The sequence below is a fragment of the Typopeltis vanoorti genome, chromosome 10 (genome assembly GCF_054136105.1).
Source record: "Typopeltis vanoorti isolate ZY-2024b chromosome 10, IOZ_Tvanoo_1.0, whole genome shotgun sequence".
NCBI lineage: Eukaryota > Metazoa > Arthropoda > Arachnida > Uropygi > Thelyphonidae > Typopeltis > Typopeltis vanoorti.
The window spans coordinates 95558823-95576543 of record NC_143558.1 but is presented as its reverse complement, the minus strand read 5'-3'; the positions used below and the strand labels follow the sequence as shown (position 1 = coordinate 95576543).

Below are 17721 nucleotides of genomic sequence, written 5' to 3'. Positions count from 1 at the left end.
CATTGGCTAAACGTATGGATGACAAATATCTGAAATAGGTAATGAAGTTCAAGTTATAATTTCTTAAATTGGAGAGCATTTTCTAAGGGAGTTGAAATGGTAATTTTTTCATTCAGGATGGAGAGAATACATTAGGAGGATGAATATTGTGTGTGTGTGGGGGGGGGAATAGTTGGGATTGCTTAAATGATCAAAATGCAAGAGTCGATCGAGTAACTTGACAAATAATAGATCAGTAAAAAAAAAAGCCGTTGATTAGAAATGTTAATTGTAGACTATCATGTTGGTTGGCCCCCATGACATCAGAAAAAAATGATAATGATATATTGGTAGAGAAGTTATGTGGGAAGGAAGAATCTGATTTTAATATCCAGTTATTGCTGTGAATGGCAGCATTGGGATGCATCTGTTTTTTTGTTTTTAAATCACACCTATAAAGGGTTGTAAATATATCTTACATTAGTACCCTAGACCACTTACATTGGTTGATAACCATTTTTTATGAGCAACTTGGATCTATATTAAGTAAAATGTCAACATATTGGGGAAAATGGAGCATATAAATTCATATACCTCCAGTCTATGACTATGAATACATTAAAATCATGACTATGACATGATTTTAATGTATTTTGAGTTGCTAAATCCAAATGTGCAATCCAAAAATTCCATCTTACAAAGATTTTTTTTTTTTTTACAGATGTTTACTTTAAAAAGAAGTTGGAATATTTTATCATGAATTATTAAGTAGTAAAGTTGAAATTTTAAATTATTACTTAAATGCCCTGTTGTGACACTCAACATATAGTTTAAAATATAATGGAGGCATGCCTAAACTTTCTACATCCAGGACTGTTACACAAGCTCCGTGTGTCACGAGTTGCTCAGACATCTTAAAATCTTTTGTTTTTATTATTATGTTGTTCACCTCTAAGTGTTAAATTTTCTGACATGACATCACATCACCCACACAGTAAAGAGTGCACACTTTCATTATTTTGGGTATTAAATGGGGACGAAAATATGATAGATGTGCATTATAACAATCCCCCCCTCTATGATACAATTATACACAATAATGAAGTAGGGAACATTTGCAGATTAAGTCCCTTAGAGCCAACACTATTTTAAATTCACTATTACAGACAGTAAACGTTTGAAACCTGCAGAATAGCATACTGAATTTCCTATCAAATGATGTCACTTGACTAGATAAAAGAAATTGTTAGAAATCATACATTGATGACTGAACAGTGTTCCATACAGGAAACAGAAAGAAGGAAATCACATGAAATAACAAAGGAAATGACCATTGACAGAAAATAAAGCATTGCCAGGAACCAAGCATAAAGAAAAACCAACCAACATAATAAACTACAAATGGAAACAATAATGGGCAGTATGTAAGAAAGAGTTATATGAGCATGAAATTATAAAAATGAAAGTGCAGAATAATGATTTGAAATGTTGTTAGTTTAAATTTTTTATCTGACATCTTCATGATAAATTAAATATATACCATTAAAATCAAAAAATCTATATTATATTGTTTTGTTGTGTGGGATGTTTAAGGGTCAAAGCTGTATAACTGAGAGGAGACCTCCACATAGCCTTCAAAGGAATGCGGAGAACCGACCAGGGCTTCTGACCTAATGTTCAATCCTCACCTTCTCATGGTGCACCCTGTTGGGTATCTACCTGGATACTGAACGAACGAGGATGGGCTGGGATTTGGAATTTAGGATTTGGGATTTGGGATTTATACAACCAAATTGTATTCTTATTGGCTTAAACCAATATACAAAATGATGGTACAACATGACAAAATTTCATAGCGGATGGGGCGTCGCCCGGTTAAACAAGGCCCCCCCCCCCATTGTTTTCACCAGGGAACCAGGGCAAACAGCAAAATGTTCAGCTACTGGAAGAAATCTGAAAGCATACCACAACACAACATCACCAGAGTTAAAGATTGGTACTATCAACATAAGAAGCCTGAATGGCAAAGACATGGAGCTAGCTGAGGAATTAGATAAGTACCAGATCGACATAATAGGGGTGACTGAAACAAAAAACACAAAAACTGGTAAGATCTTTCTGAGCAATAAATACAAAATGTTATATTCAGACAATGACAATCAAGGAAAAGAAAGAGTAGCCATAGTATTCAGCACAAAATATGAGGCTCATCTTCTTGAATGGCAGGCAGTGTCAAGTAGAGTGATGTGGGAAAATATCAGAATGAGGAATTGGTCAATGAGACTTATTTGTGCCTATGGTCCGACAGAAGGTTCTACTAAGGTAGAAGTGGAGGAATTTTTAATGCTTTAGAGAAAGCAACTGACACAATGAAAAAGGAAAAGTTGGTCCTTGTTGGGGATCTAAAGAGCAGAGTAGGAAATGATTGTCAGACATGCAAAAATATTTTGGAAAAATTTAGAAAAAAGAACAAAGCTAATACTAATGGCAACTATAGTTCGCCCACCGTTTGTAGGTCCCTGCTTCGCGTCTTTCCAAGAATAGTCGATTCATGCTGAAGGGGAAAAAGAAATGTAGGACGTCTGAACTGGTCGCCAACACGCGAAATCACGTGCTTTATAGGTAAAATTTTCCAACTGTTATACAAGCAACATAGTTAACTACAATAATCATAAAAGAGAAGCTAATTTTCTGACCGGTAATAATAAACAACTCATCCGACAATACGGACTGATTACCCTATTATCAGAATGGATTCTCCTTTTTCTGAGATGTGCAGAAGTGTCGAAGGATCGCTAATCAGTAGGAGAACTATACCTGTTGGATTCTGCTCAGGACATGGACAGATTATTACTAACACCATGTTGCAACATAAAAATGTGCACAAATTCACATGGAGAGAAGAGGCAAGTAAAAAGAAAAGTCTCATTGACTATGTTATTGTTGATAGTGATGTTTTCTCCCTGGTGCAGGACACCAGAGTGTACAGAGGATTTGAAATTGGAAGTGATCACTATTTAGTGTTGAGCAGGATAAAATTGAATTTCATATTGAAAAGAATTACATGTAAGAAAGTTTTAAAGCGAATAAAAGTTGAGCAGCTATCAGATGTGAACTGTACACTAAAATACACAAAGATTACTGAAGAAAAAATGAAAGAGTTTGAGAATAGAAACCAAACCCTGGAGAATCAGTGGCAAGCCTTGAAGAAAATCCTGTTTGATTCAGCCATGGTGGACACAGGAAGTTAAAGAGGCAGTGAAGGAAAACAAGAAAGCATATCAAAAGTTCCGGGAAAATAAGTCAGCTTGTGCTCTTACAGAATACAGAGACAAACGTAAGAAAGCTAAACAAAAGTCATGGGAGGACTTTGGCAAGAACATAGAAAATAAATATCAAGGTGGCAAAATATTCTGGAGGTTGTTGAAGAAGATTAGGAATGGAGGAAAGAGTGCTGTAAAAGAAGTTAGAGATGATAAAGGTGACATGAAAACGGGAGAAAAAGATAGCGTTGAAGTATGGAGTAATTACTTCGAAAAATTGTTAAATGAAACAAGCAGTGATAGCACAGTGGTAAAAAACACTCAATAGGCATACAGTCAGATATACATATCCATACTTGAAGAAGAAAAAGCCATCAAAGGCTTGAAATGAGGAAAGGCAGCAGGAGTAGATGATATTTGACCAGAAATGTTGAAGTATGGTGGTATGAAAGTCTTGCAGTGGCTGCACTGCATAGTTCTGAAGGTTTGGAAAGAGGGACAAATTCCCAACGATTGGAGCAGAGCTCTCATAGTATCCATATATAAAAAGTGAAATAAAGCTGAATGTGAGAATTACAGAGGCATTTCATTACTGATTATTCCTGGTAAGATATATGCAAGTATACTTGTGAAACAGTTGAGAAGGATTGTGGAAGAGAAGCTTGGTGAAGAACTAGCTGGATTCAGGCTAAATAGAAGCTGTCAGGATCAGATCTTCACTTTACAACAAATAGTTCAAAAATCATGGAGATATAATAAAGATCTGTATTTAAGTTTTGTAGATCTGGAAAAGGCATATGACAAGGTGCCAAGAGAGAAGTTATTCCAAATTCTACAGTTATATGGTGTTAAAGGGGCATTATATCAAGCAATACATAGCATTTATTTGAGTTGTAAGTCAGCAGTTAGAATTGAAGTACAGGAAGATGGTTTAATATTAAATCTGGTGTCAGACAAGGATGCACATTATCCTCTCTCTTATTCTTTATCTATATGGATCACATTATGAAGAAAAGTAGTATTAAACCTGATATCAAAATTGGTGATGTTAATCTCAGCTCTTTGCTTTATGCGATGATGTTATACTTCTAAATAAATCTGCTACAAGTCTGCAAGATTCCCTGACTAAATTGAATAACTGTTGTAACAGATATGGTATGAATGTCAGCAATAAAAAGACAAAGACAATGAAAATAGATAGAATCGTTGAAAATGTCAACAGCGAACGGAGAACCTGTGGAACAAGCAAAACATTTCAACTACTCAGGCACGATTTTTAGTGAAGATGGTAAATTAAATATGGAAATAGACAACAGAATCAGTAAAGCTGATATGGTACGAAGTCAATTGAATAAATTAATATGGAATAGGAGAGAAATTAGTCGGAACACTAAATTAGTTGTATACAAGACAGTGCTCAAACCAGTTTTAACTTATGGATCTGAGAGCTGAGTCAGAAGTTAAAACACTAAACCAAAGACTAGAGACCTGCAGATATGAGAGTTCTGAGAAAGATTAGAGGTGTGAACAGATGGCATCAATGGCAATATCATATTAAAAACGAGGATATTAGGAAAGAACTTGACATTGTCAGCATCCAAGAATGCATTAGAAGAGCTAATCTCAGGTGGTATGGTCCACTTAAACAGAATGGGAGAGGAAAGATTGGCAAAACAAGTGTTTTCTGCCAGGTTGGCAGGAAAACGACTCAGAGGAAGACCAAGATATAGGTGGATTGATATGGTACAAAGTGCCTTAGACGATAGAAATATAAGATCTGATAATGGAGTCTTGACAAGTAACAGACTGATTTGGAGGAAAATTGTAGACAGGAAGTTAGTAATGATGTAAATTTTTCATATAGTACTATCATATCCTGTACACCCTTGAGGGTACATGTCAGGAATTTGATAATGATGATTTAATACCACTTTCCTTCATAATGTGATCCATTTACATAATGAATAACAGAAGGGATAATGTTACATTCATGTCTGACATCAGATTTAACATTAAACCTTGCTGTACTTCCTTCAATTCTAACTGCTGACTTACAATTCAAATCAAGACTAAGTATTGTTTGATATAATGCCCCATTGAAACCATATAACCGTAGCATTTCGAATAGCTTCTCTCTTGGCACCGTGTCATATGCCTTTTCCAGATCTACAAAACTTAAATACAGATCTTTGTTATATTCCCATGATTTCTCAACTATCTGTCGTAAAGTGAAAATCTGTTCCTGGCAGCCTCCATTTTGCCGGAATCCAGCTTGTTCTTCACCTTCTTTTCACTCCTCACACTCTTCTTTTCAACCATTTCTCAAGTATACTTGCATATATCTAATGAAACACCTCTGCAATTCTCACATTCAGTTTTATTTCCCTTTTTGTATATGGGTACTATGAGAGCTCTACTCCAATCATCTGGATTTCGTCCTTCTGTCCAGGCCTTCTGAAATATGCAGTGCAGCCACTGTAAGACTTATACGTCCACACTGGAGCATTTCTGGTCGAATATCAACTACTCCTGCTGCCTTTCCACATTTCAGGCTTTTGATGGCTTTTTCTACTTCAAGTATAAATATGTATTCCTGACTGTATGCCTGGTCATAGTTTTTTTACCACTGTGCTTTCATCACTGCTTGTTTCATTTAGCAATTTTTTGAAGTAATTATGTCATACTTCAAGGATATCTTTTACTCCTGTTTTCATGTCACCTTTTTTCATCTCTAATGCTTTTTACATGCTCTTTCCTCCATTTCTGAGCTTCTTCAACAACCTCCAGAATATCTTGCCATCTTCTTGATATTTATTTGCTATGTTCTTACCAAAGTCTTCCCATGACTTTTGTTTAGCTAGTTTTAAACAGTGTTTAGCTTTCTTACATTTGTCTCTGTATTCTCTAAGAGCACAAGCTGACTTATTTGCCAAGGACTTTTGATATGCTTTCTTCTTTTCTTTCACTGCCACTTTAACTTCCTGTGTCCACCATGGAGTTCTGATTTTTCTATCCTTACAGACAACCTCACCCCATGCCTCTCTGTCTGAATCAATGTTTTCTTGAGGGCTTGCCATTGAATCTCCAAGGTTTGGTTGCTGTTCTCAAACTCATTCATTTTTTCTACAATCATGTTTGTATATTTTAGTCTACAGTTCACATCTCTGAGCTGCTCAACTTTTATTTGTTTTAAAACTTTCTTACATGTTCTTCTATTCAATATGAAATTCAATTTTATCCTGCTCAAGACTAAATGGTGATCACTTCCAATTTCAAATCCTCTGTACACTCTGGTGTTCTGCACCAGGGAGAAAACATCACTATCAAACAATAATCACTATCAAGTCAATGAGATTTTTCTTATTCCTTGGCTCTTCTCTCCATGTGAATTTGTGCACATTTATATATATATATATTTTAAAAAAAATTAAAAAAAATAGTTAATGACTTAAAAAACCGAGATAACTTATCAAGATTTTAATGAGAATAATACAATTAGTTTTGACTTATAACAGCCTTCATCAGTTATTCATAAAGGAATACAATAGTAATAAACATTGAAGTATCTAAAAAAACTGGAAATTACAGGTAAAAATTGCCACACATAATTGATCATAAAAAACATTGTATTTTTAAGTCATATATATATATATATATATATATATATTTGTGCACATCACATAAACATAAATGGTGGGTGAAATCCTCTGATTCTATTTTTATTATTTTTGGATTTTATAGATTTTTTCATTTTTTTTTTCAATTCAGTTTTTTGGATTTTAATAACTTTTTAAATAATCCAGAAACATTGCTCAGAGACCACACAGAGGACTTTTTTTTCAAGGTAGTTCCGGCCTCCTATAAGTGGGGGTGTTGGTCTCACACAGTGTGATGAAATTCTTCTCCCACCTAAACCAGTCAAAAGCATCTATACCTGTGATGGGATTTAAACCCACAGCATTTTGGTTAGAGAGTGGGAATGCCACCCACTCGACTAACCAGGATGACAATTTATTCCTTATTCACATTATCTTGATTAGCAGAATTTTTTGAGTTATTAAATCAGAAGTCAGTTAAATCCTGATATCAAAGTCAAGATGGTCACTTTATTAGATCAGAAGGGTGTTTTCCCACCATGCATTTTGAGGATCATGTTACTTTTCTCTGCCCTATTTAAAACACTTAAACCACTGAAAGGTGCACCAAGGTTTGCACCAAGACATATAATGATGTTTGTAACATTCTGTGTTTCAGCACAACTGCTCCTTAGCTTTATATAAAATTCTGTATTGATCTTTTGAGTCAAATCTTTGGTTTATGACAAGGTTTGGCACCATGCACAAAGAACAGCAATACAAGAAAGCAATTTACAGCCGGTGGTTAAGCACGGTAGGCTCTGCACTTCTCTAAAGAAACATTCTAGAGTGACCGTCACATTACATTTTTTTTTAATTCAATCTCACTTATTTCTGTTGCACTGCATGTATGATTAAATTTAATTACATAATTATATTTTACATTGCTTATAACAGTTGCTTAATATAAACAATTTCTGTTTTTTTTATAATACCTTGAAGTACTTTTTGGGCTGTAGGAAGTATCCTGTGCATGTCTGTTTCGTGTGTAAAGAGGAGTGCCAAGGCTGTCTCCAGATAATTCATCTAAAAGAGAAAACCATATTTTGAATAACATGTTGAAATGCTACTAATACATATATAGTATATGGCAGGAAAATACAGAATAGTTGAATTCTACTAGAATTAGTACTAGAATTCATTTTAGTACTAATAGTACTAACATTACTCACACACACACACACAATAATAATATAAACAGATCCATAATTATTTTTATGATTAAGAGCTCAAATTGTCCAAAACTTATAGGCATTAGTAAGAATAAATTGATGGTAGATGATATAGTCATAGGGAAAGAATGCAAGAAGTATAATATTTTCGGGGAGAATAAGGGGATATGGCAGATTGACAACAGCCAAAAAAAGTAGCAGCTCAGCAGAAAGGCATTGTATTTGAAGCTATCTGGTGTGAGATTGACTAACAGAACAAAATATAGATGCTTACAGCTACGGGCCAGATGTTACAAGGAAAGATTATCATGTAGGGTATGTAATTATTATAAGCAAATTCAAACTATGGAGACAATGACTGCGAGGAAGAAAGGTCGTCTGGTGAGAAGAGTTATCATTCAAACAGTTATAGCAAAATAACTTCAAAGTTATTTTGCTGGGTTGTCGTATCCAAGTTATTGAATGAAAATCTCCTCCAATGCAACCCTGAAGATAGGATTCCAGTGCAACATACAGACTATGTTAATGTGTACAGGAAGAGGACAAATAAGTGAAGTGAGAACATGTGGGTATAGTATTCAAGAAGTGTAATATTCTGGTACCCTACAAGGTTTCACTAATCTGAGTAGAGATTGACACATAAATTTCAGACAAATGAAAAGGCAGAGAAGAACACGCAGCCATGAATGGCAGTAGGCTGAACAATGAACAAGAGATCACAAATCAGTAAGAAAAAACACAATGTGACTGATGTAAAGATACAGTGTGAATTTCATGATAGAGGGAACGTGACTACCGAGAAGAAAACAAGTATGAATGTTGGTCAAAAGTAGCTACATCGTGCCCATGGCACCAGATTCTTTTCTTCGATCCCAAGTGCTAGTAGCAAAAATATCTGGATAAAATCTTAATAAAAATAATAAAATAATAAAAAATAATCTGAATAAAAAGGAACACATATGTTCGATCCAGAAAGAACATGTTCAAGATTTGAGTCTCTTCAAACTGGTCAAATATAAAAGGATTTACTAAATAAAACATACAAGAAGGAATATAAAACATAAGGAAACAGCAAGAAGTCTTGAATAAGTGAAATCATGTCCAGTCATGTATACCTATGTCTATGTATTTAAATAATCTAAGGAATATTACAAGAAAAAACAGCAGCACTTAATCAAAATAACACCATGCTGTAAGGAGAAAGAAAGGTCATCTGGTGAGTCTTCATGGAATCTCCTTACATTGCTGTAAGGAGATTCCATTATTAAAGGTGTGGTGAATGTGTGGCTGTGCATGGAAGAAACATCCAAAGCATCTTCCTTTATATTTATCAAGTAGGAAGGCTGCATATGGTAAGTGACGCTTTGGGTGTGAGGGGTAAACCAATGGTGGCTCAAGGAATGTGCTTCAACAGCTCTGTGCAGGCCAGTCAAGTTCTTCAACACAAATCTCATCACAGACCTCACTTTGTGGACAGAAGCACTGTCATGCTGATATAGGAAACGGCCTTCACCAAACTGTTGCCATAAAGGTACAAAGCACAAAATCATCTAGAATGTTACATTATAGGCCAGTGCTAAGATTCCTTCTCCCTGGAACTAAGGTGGCCTAGTCAGACCCCAAAAGTCCCAGACCATGCTTCCTGCACCAAATTTCACAGCTGCCACAGCACATTCAGACAGGCAGTTTTCCTGCCATCCATCTGCCAAACCAAGACTTGTCTGTAGGACTGCCAAACAGTTCATCACACCAAAGAACAAATTACTCCTCCATAGTCCAACAGCTATGAGCTTTACACCATGCCACCTGATGCTTCCTTTGTTGATGTTAGGCTTGTGTGGTTGCATGGCCATGGAAACCCATGTTCTTCAAGTCCTGGTGACCAGCTCCCATTGTAATAGCAGACACATTTCGGAACTTGATAGCAAGTGTTTCAACCGAGGATAGACAATTTTTGTTTGTATCATGCACTTCAACAGTACCGATCTGTGATTTTATGTGGCCTGTCAGGCTGCAATTGTGCTGCTGTTGTTCCTCAGTGTTTCCACTTCATAATAACATCACGTGCCATTGATCAAGACAGCTGCAAAGGTGGAGATGCCAAATTAAGTCAGTGAGCTATTCAGTACAACTCTTTACTGTTAATATTTGTCTAAGAAGACTGCAAGACCACCTGATTCTTTTTCTATCTGAATGAGCAATGACTGTGATGTATATAGCCATATTCACTACCATGAAGGAGTTTCTGAATATTTTTGATCGTAGGTTAATTTAGTGGAAAGCTGAAGACAGTGGCCAGTTTGGTGGAATAGCACCTATGAAAATATTTACAGAAATGGAACATTTGTGAGAAAGTAATTGGAGAGAATTTATGATATGTGTATTTATTATATATTAATCACACTGTCGTTCTGTGGATAATGTTCAGTCAGGATAGGCAGATTTGAGATCTATATAGTGTTAAGGGAGATAGTTATACAGGAATAGTCTTGAGAATAAAGATGAAAAAAAGTTGTTTTTTTTAAAGCATGAGGAGGCTAAGGGCATAATGTGTTTATGCCAGGAAAAGTTAGAGATGTAAGCCAGCACACAATAGGAGATCTGATTCTGATTTGAGATCTCAATATTAAATAATCTAAGTTGGTGTGGCATGAAATTGTTCTTAAAAGAAATAAGACAAGACTGTATTTTAGTAGCACTAATGTTTAATAAGGATATCACTTTTTAGGAACACTATTTTAGTGTGGAAAAGATTGAAACTCAAATCATTTGAGTTCGTCAAATGAAGAAGAAAAATGGAATGCACTGGTATGAAATTAGTAACTCAAATCACCATGGTTAGCCACATGATCTATTCTCATATAACAGCTTAGAATAGTCAAATGACTATTCTAAGCTGTTATAATATAAAAAACTATTGAACTTCAGCTAGTTTCAGAATACCACAAATTATAATTCCAAATTGGAAATATAATTTGTTATATTTATGAAAAGAAAGAGAGAAAAAAAGTCAAGTTTGTCAGATACATATTCCAGAAATCTCCATATCTCTTTCAGTCTTTCTCTAAGAGAGAGAGACTGAAAGATATATGACATGTTGAGTTTGTATATGAAAATGCAGTAGGTTTAAAGAAGATTTAGTTCTTCAGATGGTTCCTCAGAATAGAATATAAAAGCAATTTTCATTATAATACAAGGACACAGAGCAAATTTTTCTTAACAAATAAAGACAACTACCTAGTCCAAGATGAGAACTGCTCTGTCTGGTGTTTAATCCTTTGACCATTCGGTTCCAGCTTCAGGTACTTTACCACAAGTTTTTTTGTTTTTTTTCCCCCTGAATTTCTATACTACTTGATTAACAAAGCATAAAGTATTTATTTACAGTTTTTATACAAAAACTGTCAACGATTTACTAAAGAGAATATTAACTAATAAATGCTTTTTATGCATACAATAATAACTATAATAACTTATGGCAGTCAGTAGATCACATAGGCATTTTGTCAGGTAGGACAAACTGCATAAAAAGTGCAAGCAAAACGTGTAAACGAAAGTGCATGAAATGCATGTTTTTTGCTTCTGTAAAACCAATCTCTAAGCCTTTTTTTTTTTTACAATGAATTAGGGAAACACACTCATTTTTTTTTTACAACGAATTAGGGAAACGCACTCACCATGTTAGTAATGCTAAAGAAATAAAACCAATGAACATGCACAGCGCATTTGTAACAATCAAAAGGGTTAAAAAAAAACAGTTAAAAAAAAATTTTTTAAGCTGCTTTAATTATGTGAATTAAGGAGTGTAGATTATTTTTTAGTTGTTATCTGAATACATCATGTGAGCAAACCACCTCATATTTTGCTTTTATCACTCTCCCATAACAGGTCATAGAACCTAAACCAACTAATTTAGTAATTGAAACAATGGAGGTTGTAGTCCTTGGAAACTGCATCACTGAGAAAGTAGATGAAAAGTAAGGTGAGTGGTTCAGGAAATTAGCAGTCAAATGTAATGGACATATTGCAGGTGCTTCTCTGGGGGAGAACGATGGTTGGTATATCTGCCAAACAGCACCCCACAGAAGCATCAGTAGAAAAGCTGGAGAGGTGAGAAGCAAGGTCATTAGTGAAAAAAGAATGCCAAGTTTTGTGGAAAATAAGTGATGTTTAATACATGATATATTTTTTTTTTGACAGGAAAGGCTAAAGGTAAATATCAGTCCCAAAGAGAGGAATCTGGTCTTGACAAAGAATTGTGATGTTTGTCATAAGAGGAAGGAGAGTATTATCATCAGCAAAACTGTGGAAATAGGGTTTGAGGTTAGTGATGGAAAGTGCAGATGACTAATGTGCACCAAATATTATTGCTGAGGTTAAATATGGAAAAAACTTTATGTAAAACAAAAATATTCATGCCCAAGTTGACTTAAGGCATTAATACTTTTGTTTTTACATACATCAAAAAGTGGAATGGACTTTACTTAAATCTCATGGAGTAAAAAGGAACTTGATATATTTAATGCAGAATATCAATGTGAATTGATATTCTGCCATGAGGCTGCCATGAGAAATTGTGGAGAAACAAGAAAGCCCAATATCCCCAAACATCTTTATAATGTTCTTGAAAAAGAACATTATAAAGATGTTTGAGGATATTGGATGTCAATAAAGGATGTCATAAAGAAATATATAAAGTGAATTTCTGTTCAAGGTACAAAAATCGATAAGTTACGATTTGCAAATGACACATCCATTATTTGAATAAGAAGAACTAGAAAGAGCAGTACTGAAGTGAAGTAAAGAAGGAAAGAGATATGGGTTGATAATGAAACATCAAAAATCAATGATATACAGAGGGAAGCTGATGAAAAAGGAAAGAAAGGTCAACAGATAAGAGCTGAAGAAGGTTAGGAGCTTCATGTACCTAGGAAGCAACCACAATTTAGGCTATCAAAAGGAGTTGAGATTCAGATAACAAAAATGAAAGTAAACCTTCAGGCAGTGGACAAGATAAGGAAAAGTAAATCAGTAAGCCTTCTCATAAAGCTGAGACTGCTGGAAACATGCATATGACATGGTTAATGTCAAAGATTCTGTGAGATGAATACTGGCTTTTGAAGAACTTAACGTATAAAAATTCTACAAATCGAAAGGGTGCAAATGGTAACAAATGAAGACCTGTACAGGAAAATAAACTGCAAAGAGAATCTAATCCAGAAAATAATTCAAAGGAAACTTAAGCATTTTGGATATATTTGCAGGTCAGATAGCAGACCTTGACGTTTGGTACCATGGAAAACAAACAGAAGGGTTCTGTCATGATGAGACTGGGTAGATGATGTGAAGGAATGGTGTGAAAAGAGTTCACGAGATTTGAGTCATTTCAATGGACAGAGAAAAATGGCAAAGACCAGTGAATAGACTGCCAGACACAAACAAGCACAAGATCCATGGATTGATTGAAGATAGTCATTGTTATAATGATTAGTAGAAATGTAACTGCATCAGACAGAAAAACAAATAGTATTAAAAGCATTTTTATTATATATATTAGTTATTTACTAAATGGTCAGAAATATTTTGTACTCTATGCATTGATTTTGAAATAAACCATGTTTTCATTTTTCATTATTATATATTGAATTTTTGGTACAATGTATTAACATAATCGATAATTGCACACGAAACAGAAAATCATTAAAAAAAAAAGAAGTTGTACCACTTTTCCAAAGAAATGTTACTCATTCTATTATGCAAGCTGGTTCTTGAATTGCAACAGTTACAAGACTAGTATCAGCAGGACGGATTCCAGCCCCCCAAAAAAAAACTGTCCAGTAAATCTGCTAGTTATACTCGTAATGCTTTTTTTTTTTTTTAAAGCAGGCATGGCCAACTTCTTTCTATACGGGGGGCCAACATATGATGAGTGGGTAGCGTCATGGGCCGCACACTTTTAGCTTAAATAAACTGCATTTTTTCAAGGGAATGGTTATATGTATTGAATTACTATATTTGTTAAATCATTTTTCTACTGGGAGAACAATATAAAATACTTGATTGATTTAAATATAAGCTGTTAAGTTAAATTTAATTACATATTTCTGGTTTTTTTGCATCTGGTTTTTTTAACACTGTGGGCATTCATGTGCATCAACAAGTTCATCAAAGTTGATTTTCAAAATTTTCGAAAGTTGATTCCGTGTTGAGAATATAAATTGTTTCGATAATCAGAAATAATGAATATAACTAGTATATCAATCAGAAAAGCAGTCGAAACTAATAGCTAAACTGATAATACATATAATTTAATATAATTTTTATCCTGCCGTGGGCCACACAAAATCAAGTTGCAGGCCGCATGCAGCCCTGCTGTTGGTCATTGATTCCGTGTTGAGAATATAAATTGTTTCTGTAATAATCAGAAATAATGAATATAACTAGTATATTGATCAGAAAAGCAGTCGAAACTAATAGCTAAATTGATAATACATATAATTTAATATAGTTTTTATCCTGCCGTGGGCCACACAAAATCACATTGCGGCCCGCAGGCCTGCTGTTGGTCACCTATGATCTAAAGAATGGCTCCAAGTATACAAAATAATTTTCCACTTTTAGCACAGTTTAAAACATTATACTTCTGCATCGTATTGTGTGAAAATTCACTAGTAGCATTATTTAAGTCCCTTTTCTCCATGTCATAAGTTAACGTTGTCTTTTCTTTTAATCAAAGAGCCAGGTAATTTTTTTTTTTTTTTATGTAATTAGTTCTTCCCTACAAACATGCTTATCTGTGCATCCAACCCTACAAACATGCATATCTGTGAAGCATTTAACAAATATTTTCATTTTTATACAAGAACAGCTAAACTTCCATTGGAAAAATGAAACCTTCCTCAAAATATTTGTTCCTTCAGCTGCAATAACTTATTTATTTAAATACAATAATGTTCTAATGCGAGAATTGGAACCTGTAAGCACTCAGCAAGCTCATAAGGCTATCAAAAAAACACTCAAATTATTCGTTTTGAAATTTTTAAAAATAAATAAAAATTCTATCACATTAACAATATCTCTAACCAGATTGATATTTAAAAAAAAAAAAAAAAAAAAATTGCATTAACTCAATACAATAGAACAATGCCTCATTCTTGATGTTTTATTTTATATGAGAAACTGTCAGAAATCCTTTTACTTGCTTTTGTGAGGTTTTGACAGTGATATGCCAGTCTGGTTGGCTGAGTGGTTTGCGTATCCTCTCTCCAGCCAAAAGGCTATGGGTTCGAATCCAGACATGGGCATGAATGTTTGTGATTGCCTGTGAAAAAACTAGTGGTGGTGGGTGGTAGATGGCGTTGGTATAGTTGATGGATTGAGTGGTGGAGACAGTTGTAGAGTAGGTGCCCTTCCTTGATGAGTCTTTGCTCTCCCTGGAGGTGTCACATAATAATAATAATATTTTAAATGCACATAATATTGCAATTCATTATCATTATTGGCCAGAAGTAGCTGACCTTCTACATATAAGTTTGTCATAATGGATGTTTCCATGAAAGGTCAGTCTGCAATGTCTGATAATGGCATTGAGATATATATATAAGCTATAATGGTGATAAAGTGAGCCTTCTGGGATGGTACAGTTTACTGGTTTCCAATTTGACTACTATGAGATTATATCTGTAACAATTGTAGACAACTGCTATTATTGGGTTTGGGATTTCATCATCGTAATTGAGTGTTTCAGACAGCTGATTTCTCTTCACACAGTGAAAGGCTTTTCTAACATCATGTAAGGAAATTATAACAGACTACGTAAAAATTAGAATAACTTTTAAATGACAACAAAGTGGACTAGGATGGGTGTTCTTGACTGTTGTGCTGCAATTCTAAGAATAAGTGTTTCCCAGATTTGAGGCATTTTCATGTAACCAGATTTGTTGAGGTTACATATTGAGATAGATCAGTTTGAAAGAATGAGATAGATTCCAAAAAAAGTGTTTCTAATATAAATTTGCCCCTATAGAGCAAAGTCGCCTTTTTCAGGATATCTTGTGGTGGGTATCCCAAGTCATGGAAAGGAGCAAGACCTGGGGTGTCCAAAGTGGTGGAACAGAATGTAGTCCTTGTGTTCAGCAATTTTACTGTCCTGCCTGTTTGGTCAGAGTAGGACAACTTACAACTGCACGGCACCTGGTAGACACCTGAGAGGGTTAGCGACTATGGCTGCTCTTTGTGGGAAGGGATAAGCACTGCAATTTTAATTATCTGTAAGTGGCTACAAAATTGTATTTTTATAACTTTCTCTATACTGGTGGGAGAGAATTTTAATATTTTTCAGATTTGTTGAGGAAATGTACCATTGACTAAGAAAGTGGATGTATTTAAGATTAATGGTAAGGGCATTATTATTGGAGCAAATTCAGTTGTACTGGATTTTAATGATACAATGCAGTTGGGGGGAGAGATGAATGTACCTATCACCCCGTGCATGGAGGGTGTGGGGGATTAAAGTGAACTAAAAATGTCAGGGATCCGTCAGATTGATATGTAATCAATGTCAAGGAAGAGGAAACTGTTGTTTTGTTTTTATAAAGTGAACTGGACCTGAAATGCTGGTTGTTTAGATATGTTAGAAAGGTGTTAAATAGCATCTAAGCTGTGTTGCCAAATGGAAAACACATTAGCTACACTATAGTCAGAGCCCACAAATTTGGTCATTCAGTTCAAGAGATTTCTGCCATGTTGCACGCACCCTGGTCTACTGTGCATGAGGTTAATATGAAGTGGAAAAGTGATAGAACCACTAACCCCCCTCCCCCGAACTGGTAGGCTCAAACTGACATATCGAGACCAGTGAATACTCAAGAATGATGTCAGTAAATCATCAGTCAGCCTTAGTAACCATCACAAACGACTTCTGCGTGAGCTCTGAAATGATGCAAGTGACAGACCTATTTGCCAGGAGGTATTTGCCAATAGGTTTCATGGTCATGCTGTTTCTCACACCTGCCCAATGTCATCTGAAATGGTGCAAACAACATCGTCATTGGGTGTAGATCCATAGAAGAGGATCCTGTAGTGATGAATCATGGTACATGATCTGGAAATTCGATGGACATGTCTGGACCTGGCAGATGCCTGGTGAATCTGGACCCACTGGTTTCTGTGTCTGGATCTTGAAACGTTGATGTCTACCATAACATTTTGGATAATTCCATTCTTCCCACACTGTAGCAACAATCTGAAATAGACCCTTTCCTGAATCAGCATGATAACACACCTACTCACAAAGCAAAGGCCCTAGCTTCGTGGTTTGAAAACATGGAAGTGGAAGAACTAAACTGGCCAGCCCAAATCTCCAACCGCAACCCTATTGAACATTTTTGAGATGAGCTGGAGCAAAGGATGCATGCTAGACGTACTCGCTAACACCAATCAGTTGTTCACCATACTACAGGATGAATGGAGATGAATTCCAGCAGCAGTTCACCAAAACTTATTGAAGCGCCTACCCCCAAAGGGAAATGGCTGTAATAGAAGTAAAGGGAAGCCCAACCTCATATTGAAATAATGCTGTAACAATGGGAAATACAAAGATGGGAAGACTTTGATAAGAATATAAAAAATATCAGGAAGGTAACAATGTTTTGGAGGCTACTGAAAAGCTTA

General features: G+C 35.2%; 1 protein-coding gene across 4 annotated transcripts in view; it reads right to left on the bottom strand.

Annotated features, from left to right (window-relative positions):
* The window catches only part of LOC150102608 (signal-induced proliferation-associated 1-like protein 2), a 485410-nt gene that overhangs the window by 79902 nt on the left and 387787 nt on the right, over positions 1-17721 (bottom strand). For all 4 annotated transcript variants that reach the window (XM_090398858.1, XM_090398862.1, XM_090398859.1 and 1 more), the window contains one exon: positions 7813-7903. In XM_090398858.1, coding sequence (XP_090254984.1) covers positions 7813-7903 — 91 coding nt within the window. The remainder of the gene's footprint in view (positions 1-7812; positions 7904-17721) is intronic.